The 16021-nt window shown below is 56.8% G+C and overlaps 1 protein-coding gene across 8 annotated transcripts in view; it reads right to left on the bottom strand.

The window, feature by feature from the left end:
* MPRIP (myosin phosphatase Rho interacting protein) overlaps nucleotides 1–16021 on the bottom strand; it is a 154568-nt gene that overhangs the window by 52164 nt on the left and 86383 nt on the right. For 7 of the 8 annotated variants that reach the window (XM_040452985.1, XM_040452983.1, XM_040452981.1 and 4 more), the window contains 3 exons: nucleotides 11914–11998; nucleotides 6595–6832; nucleotides 5362–5521 (listed from right to left, as the gene is read on the bottom strand). In XM_040452985.1, the coding sequence (XP_040308919.1) occupies nucleotides 5362–5521; nucleotides 6595–6832; nucleotides 11914–11998 (483 nt within the window). Of the gene's footprint in view, nucleotides 1–5007; nucleotides 5522–6594; nucleotides 6833–11913; nucleotides 11999–16021 lie in introns of all 8 variants that reach the window. The other variant, XM_040452980.1, reaches the window with a different exon arrangement.

The following is a 16021-nucleotide window of genomic DNA, read 5'->3' as shown; positions in this document are numbered from 1 at the left end:
TCTTTGAGGTTTGTTTGGCTCCATACCTGTACATAACTTGGTCTGTCTAGTTTTTGCAAATATCTGGCTATGACTCTAACATTTCTAATTTTCTCTCCTCCTTCTGATTTGGAATCACTAAGAACAAAGACTGCCTTTAAGGGTCCTCCTCATTCCCCAGATGGCAACCAAACTTTAGAGAACTGAACCTTGGGTCTACATCTCCTAATTAAAAAGGGCCCCACAGCAGCTGGAGACCTCAAAATCAAACTAAGAAGAAAAGTAGCTGATATCAAAAGACTGCTTCTACCCAAGATGCTGTATCAAGACTTCATTCTTTAAACACGAAATGAAATTCTTTCTTCTTCTCTTTCCTTTACTCTGGCACTGGTCTGGAAAGAATGCCATCATCCATATCTGTCAGGCCATTACTAAGGGAGGGGGTGGGGTGGGATGCGGGGCGGGGGGGGGGGGACCTTTTGCATTGCCAGATTTATCATAAACAAAGAGCTCTTATCTGTCCGTTGATACTAGAGATCTCCTGGTCCTCCCCATGACCAATTTCTCTTCTAGTCCCAACTGACCCCCTGAACTTAGGAGTCACTTACAGAATCTGACTTTTACATCCAGAACATCTAGTGCCCTGTTTTCACCTTTGTACAATTATAATTGTACTCGTCCAATAGATACAAATTCCTAAGCAAATCACAGTACCTTTGCATTCTGGTGTTCTTGTGATTATCTAAGTCAGATCTGTCCCCCATTACAAAAAGATCTCACTAGCAGTACCCATCTTTGGAAGGCCAAGGTTGTTCTTGGTAATAGGATATCCCTTGATTATTTTTCAGCTAAATAAGAAAATGTCTGTGCTGTGGTCAATGCCACTTCCCGCACCTGGATTCATACTTCTGGGGAAGTTGACACCTGGCTACATTAAATCACTGAAAAAGCAACTTCACTTAAAAAAGTGATTCCCGGGGCGCCTGGGTGGCTCAGTCAGTGAAGTGTTCGATTTCGGCTCAGGTCATGATCTCGCGGTTTGTGAGTTCGAGCCCGGTGTTGGGCTCTGTGCTGACAGCTCGGAGCCTGGAGCCTGCTTCCGATTCGGTGCCTCCCTCTCTCTCTGCCCCTCCCCCACTCATGCTCGGTCTCTTTCTGTCTCAGAAATAAACATTAAAAAAAATTTTTTTAAATAAGAGGAGGAGACTGCTTTAAAAAAAGAAAAGAAAGAAAAAAAGACAACAGACCCAGAATAAAGTCACCTGTGCTAAATCCAAGTCACCAAATAGTGGTTAATCCCTAACTTAATTACAGTTTCAACCTCTCCCAGGCAAGGAATCTTAAACCAGTAAATTTGGAATTACCTAGTCAGCACTAGTGAGTTATCTACCTGATAAGACCCCTGCTGTCCCTCAAAGGAAGGTGACCTTGCCCAAAACAATGCACTCTTTGCTATTATTAACTTCCTTGTTCCACCCTCGTCTGCCCATAAAAGCCTCTCTCTTCTACCTATAAAAAGTTTTTCATTTTGTACAGCTCTTCGGAGCTCCTTCCTATTTGATAGACGAGATGCTGTGTGATTCATGAATTGTTGGATAAAGTCGATAAGATCTCTAAAGCTTACTCAGTTGAATTCTGTTTTTTACAACCGTGACATGCCACCAAACCAAGGCCTGCCCTCTCAGGGACACCCAGGCAAGTGCCCCAAGGTCGCCCCACAGGAAGGGTTTTTACTTTCATTCTGGACTAGTGGCAGAGTCAAGGGGAGCAAGTGAAGGGCCTCTGAGCCCCAAAGATAAAAATCTAAGGGAGACTAATATCTAACTCTAGAAGGACAAAGAGGAAATGGGCTCAAATCCTGAGACCCCGCCAAGAGACTCAAGAAGGGTTGGTTACCAGTAGTAACAATGGATCTCTTAGGGTTTCTTCATCCCAGAAGCTTAAGACCAAGGGCAGAATTCTCGGGTCCTCTGGGCTCTCCGCCCCTCTCTGTGCTCACACACAAAGCAGGAGCTCTGGGGCCCTAAACCTCTGCAGAACCTTCTCCAGGAACAGAGCCGGCTCCCAGGCCAACCTGCCAGAACCAGCAGCGCAGGCAGCAGGCAGCGGGCGGTTGAGGGAAGGCGGCAAGAGAGGGTGTGTGCAGCGAGCGCAGGCAGCGCGGGCAGCGGCGGGAGCTCCTGGGAGCCACAGGAAGCTCTCGCAAGCGCTCAGCCTGCTTGGGTGGATGGGGCCCCAGGCGCCACCACCCTGGAGGTTCCAGGCCCACGCACAGACCCAGGTACCACCACTTGCAGAAGGGGAGCCCCTCCAACTGACCCCGGGGCCTAGAGAGCCCTGGGAAGGCTGCACGGAACGGCGCCCCACCGAGTCACCTGCGGCTCACGAGCCACCGGTCTGCCAGGGCTGCAGAGAGAGGAGTCAGATGAGGAAAGGAGAGTGGCACTTGACGCGGCCTCTCCACGCAGAGGGGGCTTCTGGTGAGGTCAGCCATGGCTTATTTTGCAAGGTGAGTGAGACGCTTTTAAACTGGTTCCCTTGAGGTACTGCAGGTGTGGCAGGAAACGTCCCCCTGGGCTGGCTGACAGAGAGGAGGCACCTGCACCCGTGCCCCGCCTGACCTCTCCAGGTTCCCGGCCCAGGTGAGGGGCAGGACCACAAAAGACCTGGTCCTGGTGTCAGTCACCAAGAGTTTAACAAGGGCCATGGCCTCCCCCATGCGTGTTTGGCAGTGAGTCACCATCCAAGAAACATCTGAAAAGCTCTGGAGCAAATCTGAAGAGCAATCTGAGCGGCCCATAAAGGATTGCTTCAGGGCCTTGGCCTGTCAGGTGACCCCCCCCCCCCGGGGCGCCCCCCCCCCCCCGCAACCTGGCTTGCGGGCCAGCCTGGCTCAGCTGTGGCCGACGTCCTGCCAATATGGGGTTCTGCTCTATTCAACCAGGACGCAGGGATCCGATCAAGCACAGGGTGAGCTAGAGTGCAGGCCTAGCAAAGTGACAGCAGCCAGTCAGATGTCATTAGGGTAAGAAAGTGACATTACAATGTGAGGACGCAGAGCGGGTGGGCTCCAGGGGTGCCGACGCCAGGTGGAAACACATCTCCATGGTGGCAAGGAGCATGCAGAGAGGAAAGCCCCAGAGATGCCATCTACCCCAGGCTACTAGACAAGAACAAGTTCGAAGCCAAGCAGGTGTGCTGAACGTTCATTCTTCGGTCTGTCACTGAACCAGGGCACAGCTGCCCACTCGGGAGCCTCCAGGATCCACAGCCTGCCTGCCGGCCAGTGCAAGCCTCCTCTGCTCTGGCCCACAGGCCTCCGAGTCTCTGGCAAGCCCTCTCAACTTATGTATTTACTTAACTGCTTTAAGGGCAGCTGTGGTCCCATCCTGGGTCACATCATGGGAGCAGGGTCTTTCCAGTTAAGGGCCCGGTGGGGATGTGCAGCCTAGCTCTGTTACACCAGGCTATTCCTGTGAGGAGTCACCCTGCTTCTGAGGCCCCATCTCTGTGTGTGACCCAGGCACCTCTTGGGGTTGCTAATCAAACAAGAAGACAGCCAGGGCTTGAAGGCCGCCTCCCAGGCATCAGGTCAGCTTCCTTCTCCCTCTGCCTAGGAATCAGGCACATCTGCTTTCTTCTCAAGACCAACAACTCTGGGCATCTCCTCCTTATTCTGGAGGTGGACCCACAAGTGCACAGGTCCCTCCCATCTGGGGCTTTGGGAGAGCAGGTGGGTATTAAGAAAAGGGAGCAGGAGAGAAAGGCACCCTGCTCACAGCCGGCCCCCTCGAGGAGGGGAGCTCATCGCCACCCTGGCCTGTCTCTTCAGCATGCCGACTCTGAGCTTTAGTTAGGCTTCGGCAGGGTGGGGAGGACATTCTGGGAATGCTTTGGGAACTTAAGTCTGAACCTCTTTTTTCGGAAAGAGGTTTCATTCGGGAACCTAATGAAAATTTCGGATTTTCTTTTCCCAGAAAAATGTACATATGGACTCTCCAATCATTTAGGGGGGTTCGTGGACCTCCAGCAGTTCACCCCCGGACCCGGGTGAGACCCCTGTTGTCAAGGCTCTGTTTACAGACTCAGGGATGAAGCTCCTACTGGAAGGGGGCACTCCAGTGCCGTGATCCGGGTCAGGGCCTCAGAGATGGAACCAAGCTCTTTCCACGGCTCTCTGGGAAGCACAGGGCCGGTGGAACAAGAGAAAAGGAGGACAGAGCCCTCCTCTCTTCACACCACAGTTGAGTTCCATGCCTCTGTCCCAGGCCCTGTCCCAGTTCTCATCTCTAAACCCTGTCTCTCCCCAGGAAGCTGTGGTTCTGTGAGCCTCCCCATGTCCTGTTTCAGCCAAGCCCGGATGAAGAGCGATGCTGTTGGACGCTCGGTAACCTCACAGGCTACACCTCAGCTTCCCTGTGACTTCCCGTGGCTGCCCACCCCACCTCCTTCGGTGCCCTCCACCCGTGCCAGGAGCGTAAGGGCAAGGGGAGCCAGCCCCTACACTTCTGGGCTCTCCCTGCCTCCACAGGCACCTCAGAGAACAGAAATGGACCAGGAAAGAACAGATGCAGCCACATAAGGCCCAGCGGCCCTTAATGTATCAGTGCCAGGAGGCACTCACAGGAAGCAGCTGGCCTCTGGCCCAGATCTCTGGGTGTCCAGAGAGGGATCCTACATTTCTGGCTACCGGGGGCTGAGTTCTGTGACCAGAGCCCAGGCTCAAAAAGGGAAGGCTCCCCACACACTCTGAACAGAAAGGGAGAACAAGTGTGCTCCCCCAAGGAATGCTTTGGGAACGTGTGCATGCATGTGTGAGGTGAGGAGAGGAAATGTGTGCATGAGAGTGTGTATGAGGAGACATGTCGAAAGCATGTAAAAGAACACAGGAGTGTGTGTGTGTGTGAGTGTGTGAGTGTGTGAGTGTGTGAGTGTGAGAGAGAGAGAGAGAGAGAGAGAGAGAGAGAGAGACTGTGTAAAGGAGGGGCGCGTGTCTGTGCACATGTGGCCCTCTAATCCCCTCCTTACCTCCGCTCGTTGCCAAACAGACGGGCCACCTCTTCCCTGCCAGGGCTCCGGGCCCGAGTCCTACGCTCCAGCCGCCTTCTCTCCACTTGGAAGGCTTCTCGGTGGCTGATCCTGACGGCCTTAGGGACGTCGGCCAGGGCGGCATACTGCCTGCTGGCTTTAAAGGCAAAGGTGCGCCCCAGTCTCTCTGCTCCCCGCCCCCCAGCGCTGCTGGAGTCCGTGTGGGCGGGGGGCCGGCTGGCCACGTCCAGGGAGCCACGGGAGCTGCCGCAGACAATTCGGCCGGGGGGTCGAGAACCTGGGGAAGGAAGGGGATGACCAAGCTCCTGGGAGGGCGGTCCGGGGCCACTATACCTGTTGTTGGGGGTGCTGGGGCTGGGAGGGGAGAGCGGCGGGGGCAGCTGCTGCTCCTCGGCCTTCAAGTCCTGCTTGGTCTTCTCCAGGGAGAAGTAGCCGCTCTCTACCCGGACTTTGCGGCCACAGTCCATGCGGTCGCTGCTCATGGCGCTCTCCTCTGGAAGAGACAAGGGAGGCGGGAGACACACTTAGCCTGCTGCCATCTTTGGTTTCTGGGAACTTTTTAAAGTCCTATATGGCTCGCCCTACTGCAGAACCTTGGGACAGGAATGAAATACCCTTCCCACACAAGTCCCTCATCCATCTCTCTCCTAACCTGGCTGCCCCTGTTAGACTGCCTGGGGGTCCCTGAGCTTCTAGTCGGAGGGCTTTTTGGGGGAGCAGGATCCCTCGCCCCCGAGAGAGGTCCCACCAACAACCGCTTCTTAGCAAGCATCAAGGAGGAAACCAATGGCCAAGTAGCCGTTCGGCCTTGTAGCACATCTGGGGACGGCAGAGGCAGGGGACTTCTGCAGGAACGAGGGGAATGGATGGGTGCTACCCATGAAGAGCTGAGGCAAAACGTATTTTGGCCCGAATGAACTGGGTCAGTCCTAACTGTCTTGTCTTTAATGAGCTGGACAAAATAAAAATGGGAGAGGCCAGCCTATGTCACGCGGAGCCCTCGAGGGCCCAGGCCAGGGAGGCAAACGGTGCCTCCCTGCCTCTGCTCCGGTAATTCCAAAGCGCTAAGTGAAGGGAGCACAGCAAAGCCTCCGGAGCACCCTCTTCCCTACTGCGTGCGCCCAGGCGCTGGGCAGGATGGGACAGCGAGAAGGACGGGGCTGCCCTCACGAGTGCTGCTCTCAGGACACGCTGGGCTGCCAGGGTCAACTAGGCCATGAACACAATGCAGCCACTGTGACAGGAAGGCCTCCTGGTACACAGACCTCGTCCCGGAGCAGTTTGATTCTCACGACACCCACCTGGGGCTGACGGAGCAGGTGCTGTCTTCCTCCTTTACAGATGGGACTGAAGAGCTAGAGGGGCGAGGCCAAGGCCGGCGTCCAAGAATCCCAGGCCCACCCAGGCCAGGCCCCTGCCGAGGGCTGACGGACACGGAAGGTGAAAGAGCCTGAGGCCCACGGCTTAGGACTGGGCTGCACCGGTCCCTGAGTTCCCAGCACCAGCTCTGTGGGGATGGACGCCTGTTGCAGAGCTGTGAGGTCGGGCCCCAGGATTCCCACTCACCGTCTTTGCTCTCCAGCCCAGGTTCCCTCAGTGTGCTGGCAGCGGGAGGCTGGCTCTGGCTGGGACTCTGAGCTGGACTCAGGCTGCTCCCGTCGGGCTGGTCCTTGGCCCTCATTTCTTCCTGCCAGAGTGTAGACTTGGTGGTGGGGACTTTCTCAGCACTGGGGATGCTGCTGCTGCTGCTGCTGCTGCTGCTGCTGCTGCTGCTGGTGACAGCCATCTTGGCCGGCCCTGGTTCCTGGGGGAGAGAGCAGCATCTGTGCAGCCACAGCACACAGCCTGAGCTGCTGCGCAGATCCTGGCTGCCCGGGTGCCTGTGGCCACAGGGGACACTAAGGTCAACCGCACTGTGTCAGTGGCCCGGAATCCCTGGCAGGGGAGGCTCAGAACAGAGATATCTTGGTCAGGTGAAAGCTCCATCTGGATGGCACCGTGGCCGTTTCCCCTCGACAGCCCCAGTCAGTGCGCCCAGAGTGCCTGGTCTGACTGGCCTCAGGCCAGATTTGGTAAATACACGGAGCAGAGGCTTAGGATTTCTGCCTGGACCTCCGACAGCAAACACACGCCAGTGTTCCCTGCCCACAAAACCACAGAGCCCAGAGCAGCGGACCAGGCACTAAAAGTGAGATGACAAGTGGCTGGCTCAGAGTCTGTCATTCCTAGACTTGCAGGTGCTTAGGACACGAGTCACAAAAGATGGGGTGGGGTGAGGGAAGAACACACCATGGAGATGGCCACTGGGAAAATGCAACGCATGTGTCCACACAACACCCATGCCGGGGCCAGCCCTTGCCCACCCCCCGCCTTCCGGTTCTAGAAAGCTCAAACAGGACATCTGGGACACTGTGTGAAGGAAGAGTCATCAGGTACAAACAAAACATCCAAGTACATGCATGCCCTCCCACCCCGCCACGAGCCCATATGGGAGCAGTGTCCACCCCACGTCTCCCCAGACCGAAACTGGTGCTGCTCTGTGGGAGAAGCATTCACATGGGAGGTACTTAGCCAAATACAGAAAGTCCGTTTCCAGAGCAGGCGCAGAACTGTGACTCAACCTCGAATCCAGGGCCTGGACAAGGGCCCGGCTGGGATCTCTAGCTGCCCTACAGCACCAGCTGAAGATTCCCTGCGGCTCTTACCCACCTTGTAAGAACTGGACTTCTTGTAAGAAAATGGCAATGGTTTCTGACAGTTTCCTGAGGGCTCCAAAAGAACCAGGCTCTAATGATCTAAGGAGCGCCAGCCCCAGGGCCACCTGTCCTTCCAGTCAGCCCACCGCCCTCAATCCATGCGCCCCAGCAACGCATCCCTCAAGCAGAATTCACTCCAGGTCCCCCTGCCGTGGCCCCTTCTGGCGACTGAGCCTTCTGTTCAAAGGCCAGAGGCTGGGCATGCTCTGGTGGGCTCAGGGTGGAGCTGGGACTCCTCCTAGAGAACTGGGTGGGGTGGGGTGGGGTGGGGTGGGGTGGGGTGGGGTGACGTGAAGATGGTCGGTGAATCCGTCCCCCCTGCGGAAGACCAGCTGCACAAGGATACGGAGAGGTTGCCAGAAGGGGCCCAAGAGGAACAGGCGGCAGCTGTGCTTGTGAGGGAAGTGGCCTCAGCCCCACGCTGTGGGCGAAGTGCCCATGGCATATGCACAGCCCTCTCTGATGCCTGTGGCTCCAGCACGGAGCAGGTGGGCTGCCACGGATTCCCAAGAGGCCGAGGAAATTCTAGGCTTGAGATCCAAGGGGCCATGACAGGGAGCTTGGGAAACAAATGCATGTCCCAGCACCTCGTGGCTACACACCCACCTTCTGGCCCTGGGCCTCCCAATCTGTGAGGGCTGGTCACATCTGCAGATCCCTCCCCACGCTCCCCACTTCTGGAAAACACCTCCCAGAGAGTGAGGGCCCTGAATGGCGGCCAAGGTCCACAGGCAGTTCTTTTTCTCTCCTCTGGAGGCTCTGCTTTCTCTTGCCTCCCTGCCAAGCCTTATCGAATCGGTGGAGACAGAGGGACAGTCTGGCAGCAGGAACAAAGCCACGCTGGCTTCCAGGAGAGGGGGCTGGGCGGGTGATAACAGGAAAGCCTGATCTCTGGGTAAAGTTGCTGCTCTTTTCCAAAGCGGATGTGTGGCGGCTGTGGGGCACTGCCTCTGCTCCCCGCACTTGTCGCCGTTGTGGTGGAGAGGGTGCTGGGGGTCACAAGGACACAGACCACAGGTGCCTGTGGAAGAGGAAGGAGGCAGAGGTGCCGGGTTTCCTACGTGCTAGTCCCTGCATGGTCGGGGCTATCAGCGTTTCACTGCTGTAACGAGGTCTGTCCTGTTCATCTGGCAGCTCACAAAGGGCTCTGAAAGGTAGGGAGGAAAGAGAAAAGGCAGGCCCGGGCCGCTGTCGCCTCCACGTGCTAGCTAAGCAGGTACCCTCTCCAGAGGAGAGGTTTCACAGAAAGCCTGCCTTTCTACTTCCTGGGCACAGGAATGGAACGGGGACCCAATGAAAAGAAGGATGTGACCTGGAGCAGCCACCCAAGTAGAGAACAAGACACCCCAGAAGAGGTGGCAATCCACGACACACGTGTGGGCCTGAGAAGAACCAGTGCACTGGACCAGTAGGGACATTCCTCCGGGCATGTCTCTGGTCACACTGAGAGGGGTCTGTTGTTTTACAGGTCTCTCAAGAAAGGCTTCGGAGAAGCAAGGGCCCAGAGCCTGGCGGGCGGGGGCATGGGAGAAACCAGCATTCCAGAGCTCCACCTGATGAATCAAGCCTCCCGGCCCACACACTGGTAGGGGGAACATGCGGCCCCTGGCCCCAGACCTGGGATTTGGGGAGAGGGCAGTAAGATCTCCGTCCTTCCTGTCCTGGTCGTACCTGGCATGGATCATTATTCCTTCTCTCTAGGCATCTCGGTATCAGAAAAAGTCTTTCCTCTTGGAGGGAACAGGGGCTGAGTAAAGCAGCAGCTCCCAGAACCTGTATCTCAGGCCTCAGGCTTTGGAGGCTCTGGCCAGGGCCAGCCTGACTCCCTGCTGCTCTAGGCTCTGCTGGGACCCATGTGCCCAGTCTAGAGGCTGTCTGCTCCCCGCTGTAGCTTGATCTTCATCCTCCCTCAGGGCCTGGCATGGGTCTCTCTCTGATACTCTCAGGAAACCACTTGGTGAGTGTACTCTCCATGGCCCCAAGTCTTAACTGCTTGAGACATCCTTCTTAAAGTGGGCCCCTGTGGGCTCTCCTCCTGAGTTTCTGGAGGGCACGGCACAGCACAGCGACACTTCCAGATCCCCACTGGTTTTATGTGAAACTCTCCCAGGCCACAGAGAAAGAGGCCAGATATGGGGTCCTGAGTTCCAGCCTCGATGGGGGGCCCACAAGGCTTTAGGCTTCCCTCCTTGTTCCATTCAGGGTAACAAAACACCTTCAGCATCAGGCTGTGGAGGGAAGGCCTGTCCAGAGATCCCCAACTCTCCTCTGGAGAGACCCCACATCACCTCATGAGACTGATTCACAAGAAGATGGGCCCCAGATGAAAGTTTACAGCTTCCAGAAACCAATGGAATCAAATGTGACGCTCTTGGGAACAAGGGGCAGAAAGAAGAGTCCCTGCCAGGCTGTCTTCGGCTAGGGCTCAGGAAGGGGTGAGCAGAGCAGGCTGGGACACCCACGCTCTAAGAGACTCTCAGGGAAGTGGGTGATCTCCCCACCCTGTGATCGCGTGGCTCCTGCTACCAACGGAAAAGGTGAAGCTCGGCCATGGCTAGCAGTGTCTAGAGGGAGGGGACAGCCGGGGAGCAGGGACACAACCAAACTCCTCGGTCTGGGCGGAACATGTCTATTGCACATGTCGTTGCCTTATTTGGAGGTCGGAGCTCTGCTCTAGCGATGTTTCCAAGACATCACTATAGAAACGCAGAGTAACCCTAAACGCTATTATTCTGCCTGGGATTTTTTTTCTCTCAAACCAGGCAGCTTTGGGGGATTTGTGTGTGTATCTGCTGTTCCCTAGTAGGAAGCCCCACTTTCAGTCTCCAGGAATGACTCCAACTGCATTTTGCTGACTTCTTGCCAGGTATACTACCTTCAGAGGATGCTGGCCTGAGACACCTTGGGGAGCGTGGACAGACAGCAGACAACAACCACCGGCTGAGAGCAGGCCCAGAGCTGCACTCCATCAGGGCCTGTGCAAGGAAGCCCAAGGTGGGTGTGTAGAGGGCGAGGGACCCAGGCCAGCACACACCTACCAGTCCTGCCCAGGCTGACCTCTGCCACTCGCTGAAGCAGAGAGTATCCAGTAAGGACTACAGAGCCCCAGTGGGTAGCCAGGTTCTGTCACGGGCTGGCTCCCTGTCAGACTCTGGGCCTTGCAAGATCCCAAGGGAACCCGATCCCCATTCTGCTCACTCTTAGGGTTGCTGTGAGGCTGGATCAGGCAGGGCAAGGCACTCGGTAACTGTGAAGTCTGGAGCAGAGAGGAGGAGCATTTGCTGAGCGCCCATCAGGGGCTCAGCGCTTCCCTTCATGCCCACAAAAATCCTATAACCAGATCTCAAAGGGCCCGTTCTGTGAATCAGTTCACTGAGGCTCAGGAAGGTTAATTCGCTCCGTCAGGGCCCCGGGAGTGTGAGGAGCATGGCAGGGAGGTGCACAGCCCTTCTGGGTGCCCTGTGCCCCTGCAGAGGTGGAAGAGAGTGGCCTTTGGGAAAGTACTAGACCTGGTGGGACTATGCAGGCTACCTCCTGCTCTGGTCACATGGGAGGTAGGACAGGGGCCCAAAAGTCAAGGTCGTACCAAGTTTTTTCCGTTTATGGTCAAAGTTCAGAGCAGGAACAGAGCCCTGAGAGCCCCTCACTCGGCCAGGACACTCCCTGTCTGGCCTTCCTTCCCAGCCTGCTGTCTGTAGGATCATCTCCATGTGTCAAGTCGAGCTGAACTGAGTCCCTTCCTCAACCGTGGTGCGCGAGGACATGCGTGTGCAGCAAGTAGCCTTCCAAGCATGCTGTGTGCTCCCTAGCAGCTGGCAGGACAGCCAGGGAAGGGACACGTGCTGTAATACTGCTGCTCAGCACTGGCCCACTCACTGGAAACCGCCTGGGGCAGCCCCAGAGTGTACACGAAGGCCACCCTGGCCCATGGAGGGTCCTGCCCTGTGGCTTGGAGAGGAGCGTACCGATTGCGGCCCACAGACCACTGGAGGGAAGGAGAGGACACGCAGGGCTGGTGACCGTCTCAGCCCCATCTGGATCCTTTTCCTCAGCCCTAGTTTTAGGCCGGGTCCTTCCGGGGAGCTCTCACTTCATCCCAGCTCTACTGAAACGATACCACTTTGCCTACCTGTGGTGTGGGAGGCTCCACCTTCCGCTTCTTCTTTTGGTTCTGCTTATTGGTCCTGGGATAGACCATGAGCATCTCTAGCCATCTGGAGAGAGAAGAGGGGGGAAGCACTGGATCAGATCCCTGCTCTTGGGGACTAGGAACCTCGTCGGGTGGTCTAGACACCAGGCGCAACACTTCCTGCTTGGGGGCATCCACCCAGTGGTCAGGCCTCTGGGCAGCCGAGCAGGGCAGAACACGACCCAGATGTGAGCCTGCTACCACTGGGGCAGGAACTGCCAGAAGTGCAGCCCAGGACAAGCCCAGGCTGTGTTGGGACCAGGCCCAGACGCTGACCCCACAATGACCAGAGTGCAGGTGGGGAGGGCCATGTGGTCAGCCCAGGCACAAGGAATGCTTCACCCTGGTGGGGCAGCAGGCCTGAACCACAGGCCTCAGAGTGCAGAGCAAGCACCTCACTGACCCCATCTTCGGGGCTTTGACTTGGTTTTAAAATGGTCCTCCCAGAGAAGATCTGTTTAGCATACGGATGGGCTGCTGTCGGGTGTCCTTTAGGGCTACAGAGGCAGGAACCAAGAGTTGTGCTACCAAAGCTCTCTGCAGCAGATCACTTCCGGGGGCTGAGCTGCTGACCTCCCAGACCCACTCACTCACCTCTGGGCCCCACCACCTGCACAATGAGGGCTCTGGGCACCTTGGCTTTGGGGAAGGTCTGGCAGAGCTGCCCAGGGAGACCCACCCCAAGACCCACATGTTGGCAGGTCCACTCTGGACCAGGAGCAGAGAAGGCAGCAGGGGACTGTGGGAAGAGCAGCGGCTGATACAGATCTGGCTGTGCGACTCTCTAACCATGACCTTGGGTGGCTCCCAGCCCCTCCGGGCTTCAGTCTCCCCACCTCTGGGGCGGATTAGGCCGTGACACATCCGATGCTCGCCTCACCTGAGCTTCATTAACATCTGGGAGGGTTGGGTGAGGGGAGACAGGAGGAGTGGAGGGCAGGAGGGACCTGGTGATGAAGGGCGCTCTCTCTAGAGGGCAAGGAACGGCAGGAGACTCTGGTCTCCCTTCTTCCTAGAACACGAGGGTCTGTGTTGGGCCAGTGGCAGCGGCTGAGCTGCGATGTGAGGCAGAGCCCACACCGCCAGCGCCCTAGCCGGAGGCTGCAGCAACCCCAGGACCCGAGCCTGGGTCAGGAAGAAGGGTTTGCACCTTTTGCACTCGCTGGTGCTTCTTTAATAGGGGACGGAGGAGGGGAGGCCAGTCACAGTCCGTGACCTTGCAGGACAGCCTTAGGAGGTGTGCTGGTTGTTGACAGCAGGCAGCGGGGAAAGTGGGCTTGGGTGTGGGGAGTCACAGCACCTGGGCAGAGCTGAGCTCAGCTCCGAACAGGTAATTCTCAATTTGCTGAGAGAACAAAACAACTGCCTGTCCCGCAGAGACCTAAGGCACAGGTCCTGTGGGTCACTCCTCTGCGGGCTGGTCCCAAAGCAAGAGCAGAGGCCATGACTGTATCCGCAAGGACAGCAGATGAGCAGACTCCCTGAGGGCCTCACTCATATGTCATCTGAGGAACTCACATGCTCCTGGGGTTAAAAGACCCACTTTCCAGCCTGCCACAGGGGCTGAAAATTCTTTTGGGCACTCTAACAAGCTGTCGAAGACCCCTCTCATAGCTTCACTTAGGAGAGGAGAAGAGACTGCCTGACAAAGTCACCTCGTCCTCCAGGGCCCCAGGAGCACGGGGAGTATGGCAGGTGGGTGCAGAACCTGTGGGGTGCCCTGAGTCCCTGCCCACGAGCCATGCAGGACAGGGCCTTGAGGAAAGAGATCTGTGCTGTGGTTGCACTGCTGACTGAACGGAGCTCAGGGAGCTGTGCTGGAGACTCAGAGGCTGAGCACAGGCAGGGGCGGGCTGGGCTCGGAATGTGTCCCCTGAACTCGGATTTCTCACGGAAGCCCAGTAGGAAGCGTGTAACGTCATTCGGATGTGTTACTATGTAAAATATACCCGGGAAGAGAAGAGAGGCAAGGGGTGAGTACGGACACGGGATCAGTCATGGATGTGAGTGCCAGGGACGTGGTAGAGTGTTCCCCGACTCTGACAGCAGAGCCAGGGTGAATAAGACTGAAGGGGACAAAGCTGAAAGGCAGGGGCTCAGAGAAGGGGGAAAGCTTGGACTCAGCCCAGCTGGAGAGCACGAAGAGCCCCCCGCCCCCCAACCCGCCGCCAACTCCTGCTCCCCTCCCAACTCCTCTAAAAGAGCTGCATTAAGCTGTGCCCCAAACATCCTGAAGGCTCCTCCTGGCACAAGAGAGCCGGGAAAAAGAACTGCCAACTCTCTCCATCCGGCTCTGGGAGAGATGCCACAGGCTGCTCAGGGGCCTCTGTTCAGAGAAGACCCCGGGGAGAAGGCTGGATGGACTGTCCCCAACTGCTCCTGCTCGAAGTCAGTCCAGAGGAAGTGTCTGCCGCTCATTAGGGAGCTGCGTGCTTAGACCCATCTCACAGGGTCTCAGGGACCAGATGAGAATACCTGGGCAAAGGAGCTGTGCCAGGTGGTGAGGATGCCAAGGGAGGAGTCCATCCACAAAGGCAAGAGGCAGACGAGGGAGAGGAGGTGGAGGCAGAAGTCTGTACCCAGGGGCCACCGCCCCCCCCCCCCCACCTGTCTCCCTGAAGGAGGCCAAGTGTCCCAGCAGGTGGTGAAGATGGGGAAGCTGTTGCCCAGGGGCCCAGGGACAGACTGCCACGGTGAGCCCTGCCTGCTGGGCAGGGGTAAGCGAGGCCCGGACCCAGGATGAGGAGAGAGGAAAGCGCTGGGTGGCTTTGGCTCCAGGTACGCCACCGGGCCACAGCACAAACCTCCTAACCTCACGACAGCCCAGCCTACGTGTGGGACCCTGAGAGAATGTGCAGCTGGTATTGTGGTTCATCAATGACCTTGTCTGCCCACACTGCATGGGAATGGCGGTCCCCATTCCCCATACAGGTGGTGACCTTAGGAGGTCCCCTGGCCTGTGGCAAGTGCCTAATGGTAGGATTCAGGCCACCTGCCAGAGGCGCGATCAGATGCCAGTTTCCTAATGCCATGTGGCACATCACTATATCCCTGACCTGGTCCCCCAGTCACACATGATCCAGCCTGTCCTGGGGACCCTGGACACCCCTTTCCCATCCCACCTGCTAACCAGAAGCCTCCACAGGACCTAGCTCCCAAGGCTAGATCTCCCCCTAGGAATCCAGCTGGGCAGTGGAGCCCCAGCCTGAGTGTTTCTGTCAGACAGGCCGCAGCAGCAAGTGTGAGCCAGGAAGTGCAAGTGGTTCTGTGCTGTCACTCAGGCCTGGAGGGTGGCCCTTGGTCAGGGTCCTCTCGTTTCTAAAACTTTAGTCTCCCAACTGTAGGATGAGGGATCTCTTTGTAAAAGACCTCTATACTCTTTCTTTTTTTTTTTTTTTTTTAAGTTTTTTTTTAAGTTAAGCTCGAACCCATGACCCCGAGATCACGAGTCGCACGCTCCTCTGACTGAGCCAACCAGGCGCTCCACGCTCTCTACACTCTTAAACCATATGGTTCTAGAATTAAGGCCAGGGAGAGGCAGAGGCAAAGTGGTCCTCCTGTTTGCCCCCAGGAGTCAGAAATGCAAACCTGCCTCTCTCCAAGGGAAAAGGGCTCAGGGTGAACTGGCACCCCCCCAGCATAGGGTCACCTGGTCACCCTGCAGTGCAGCTCTGGCCCTCTGCTCCTCCTTATCACAGTGTGGACTTGAACTTTTTTTTTTTTTTTAAATGTTTTTATTTAGTTTTGAGACAGAGAGAGACAGAGCATGAGCAGGGGAGGGGCAGAGAGAGAGGGAGACACAGAATCCAGAGCAGACTCCAGGCTCTGAGCTGTCAGCACAGAGCCTGACGCGGGGCTCGAACTCACAGACTGTGAGATCATGACCTGAAGTCGAATGCTTAACCGACTGAGCCACCCAGGCGCCCCTGGACTTGAACTTTTGAACTCGGCAAGAACTGGGGACCTTCTGACCAGTATCCTCGCTTCCTCATACAGCAGCCTTAGCCTGAGATCCTGAAGGATAGTGAAGCCCAGGCCAGTGCTCAGT

Source organism: Herpailurus yagouaroundi, unplaced genomic scaffold (genome assembly GCF_014898765.1).
Source record: "Herpailurus yagouaroundi ecotype Mexico unplaced genomic scaffold, PumYag 208, whole genome shotgun sequence".
NCBI classification, from domain to species: domain Eukaryota; kingdom Metazoa; phylum Chordata; class Mammalia; order Carnivora; family Felidae; genus Herpailurus; species Herpailurus yagouaroundi.
The sequence above is the reverse complement of the archived record's forward strand: the minus strand, read 5'-3'. Positions and strand labels throughout refer to the sequence as shown.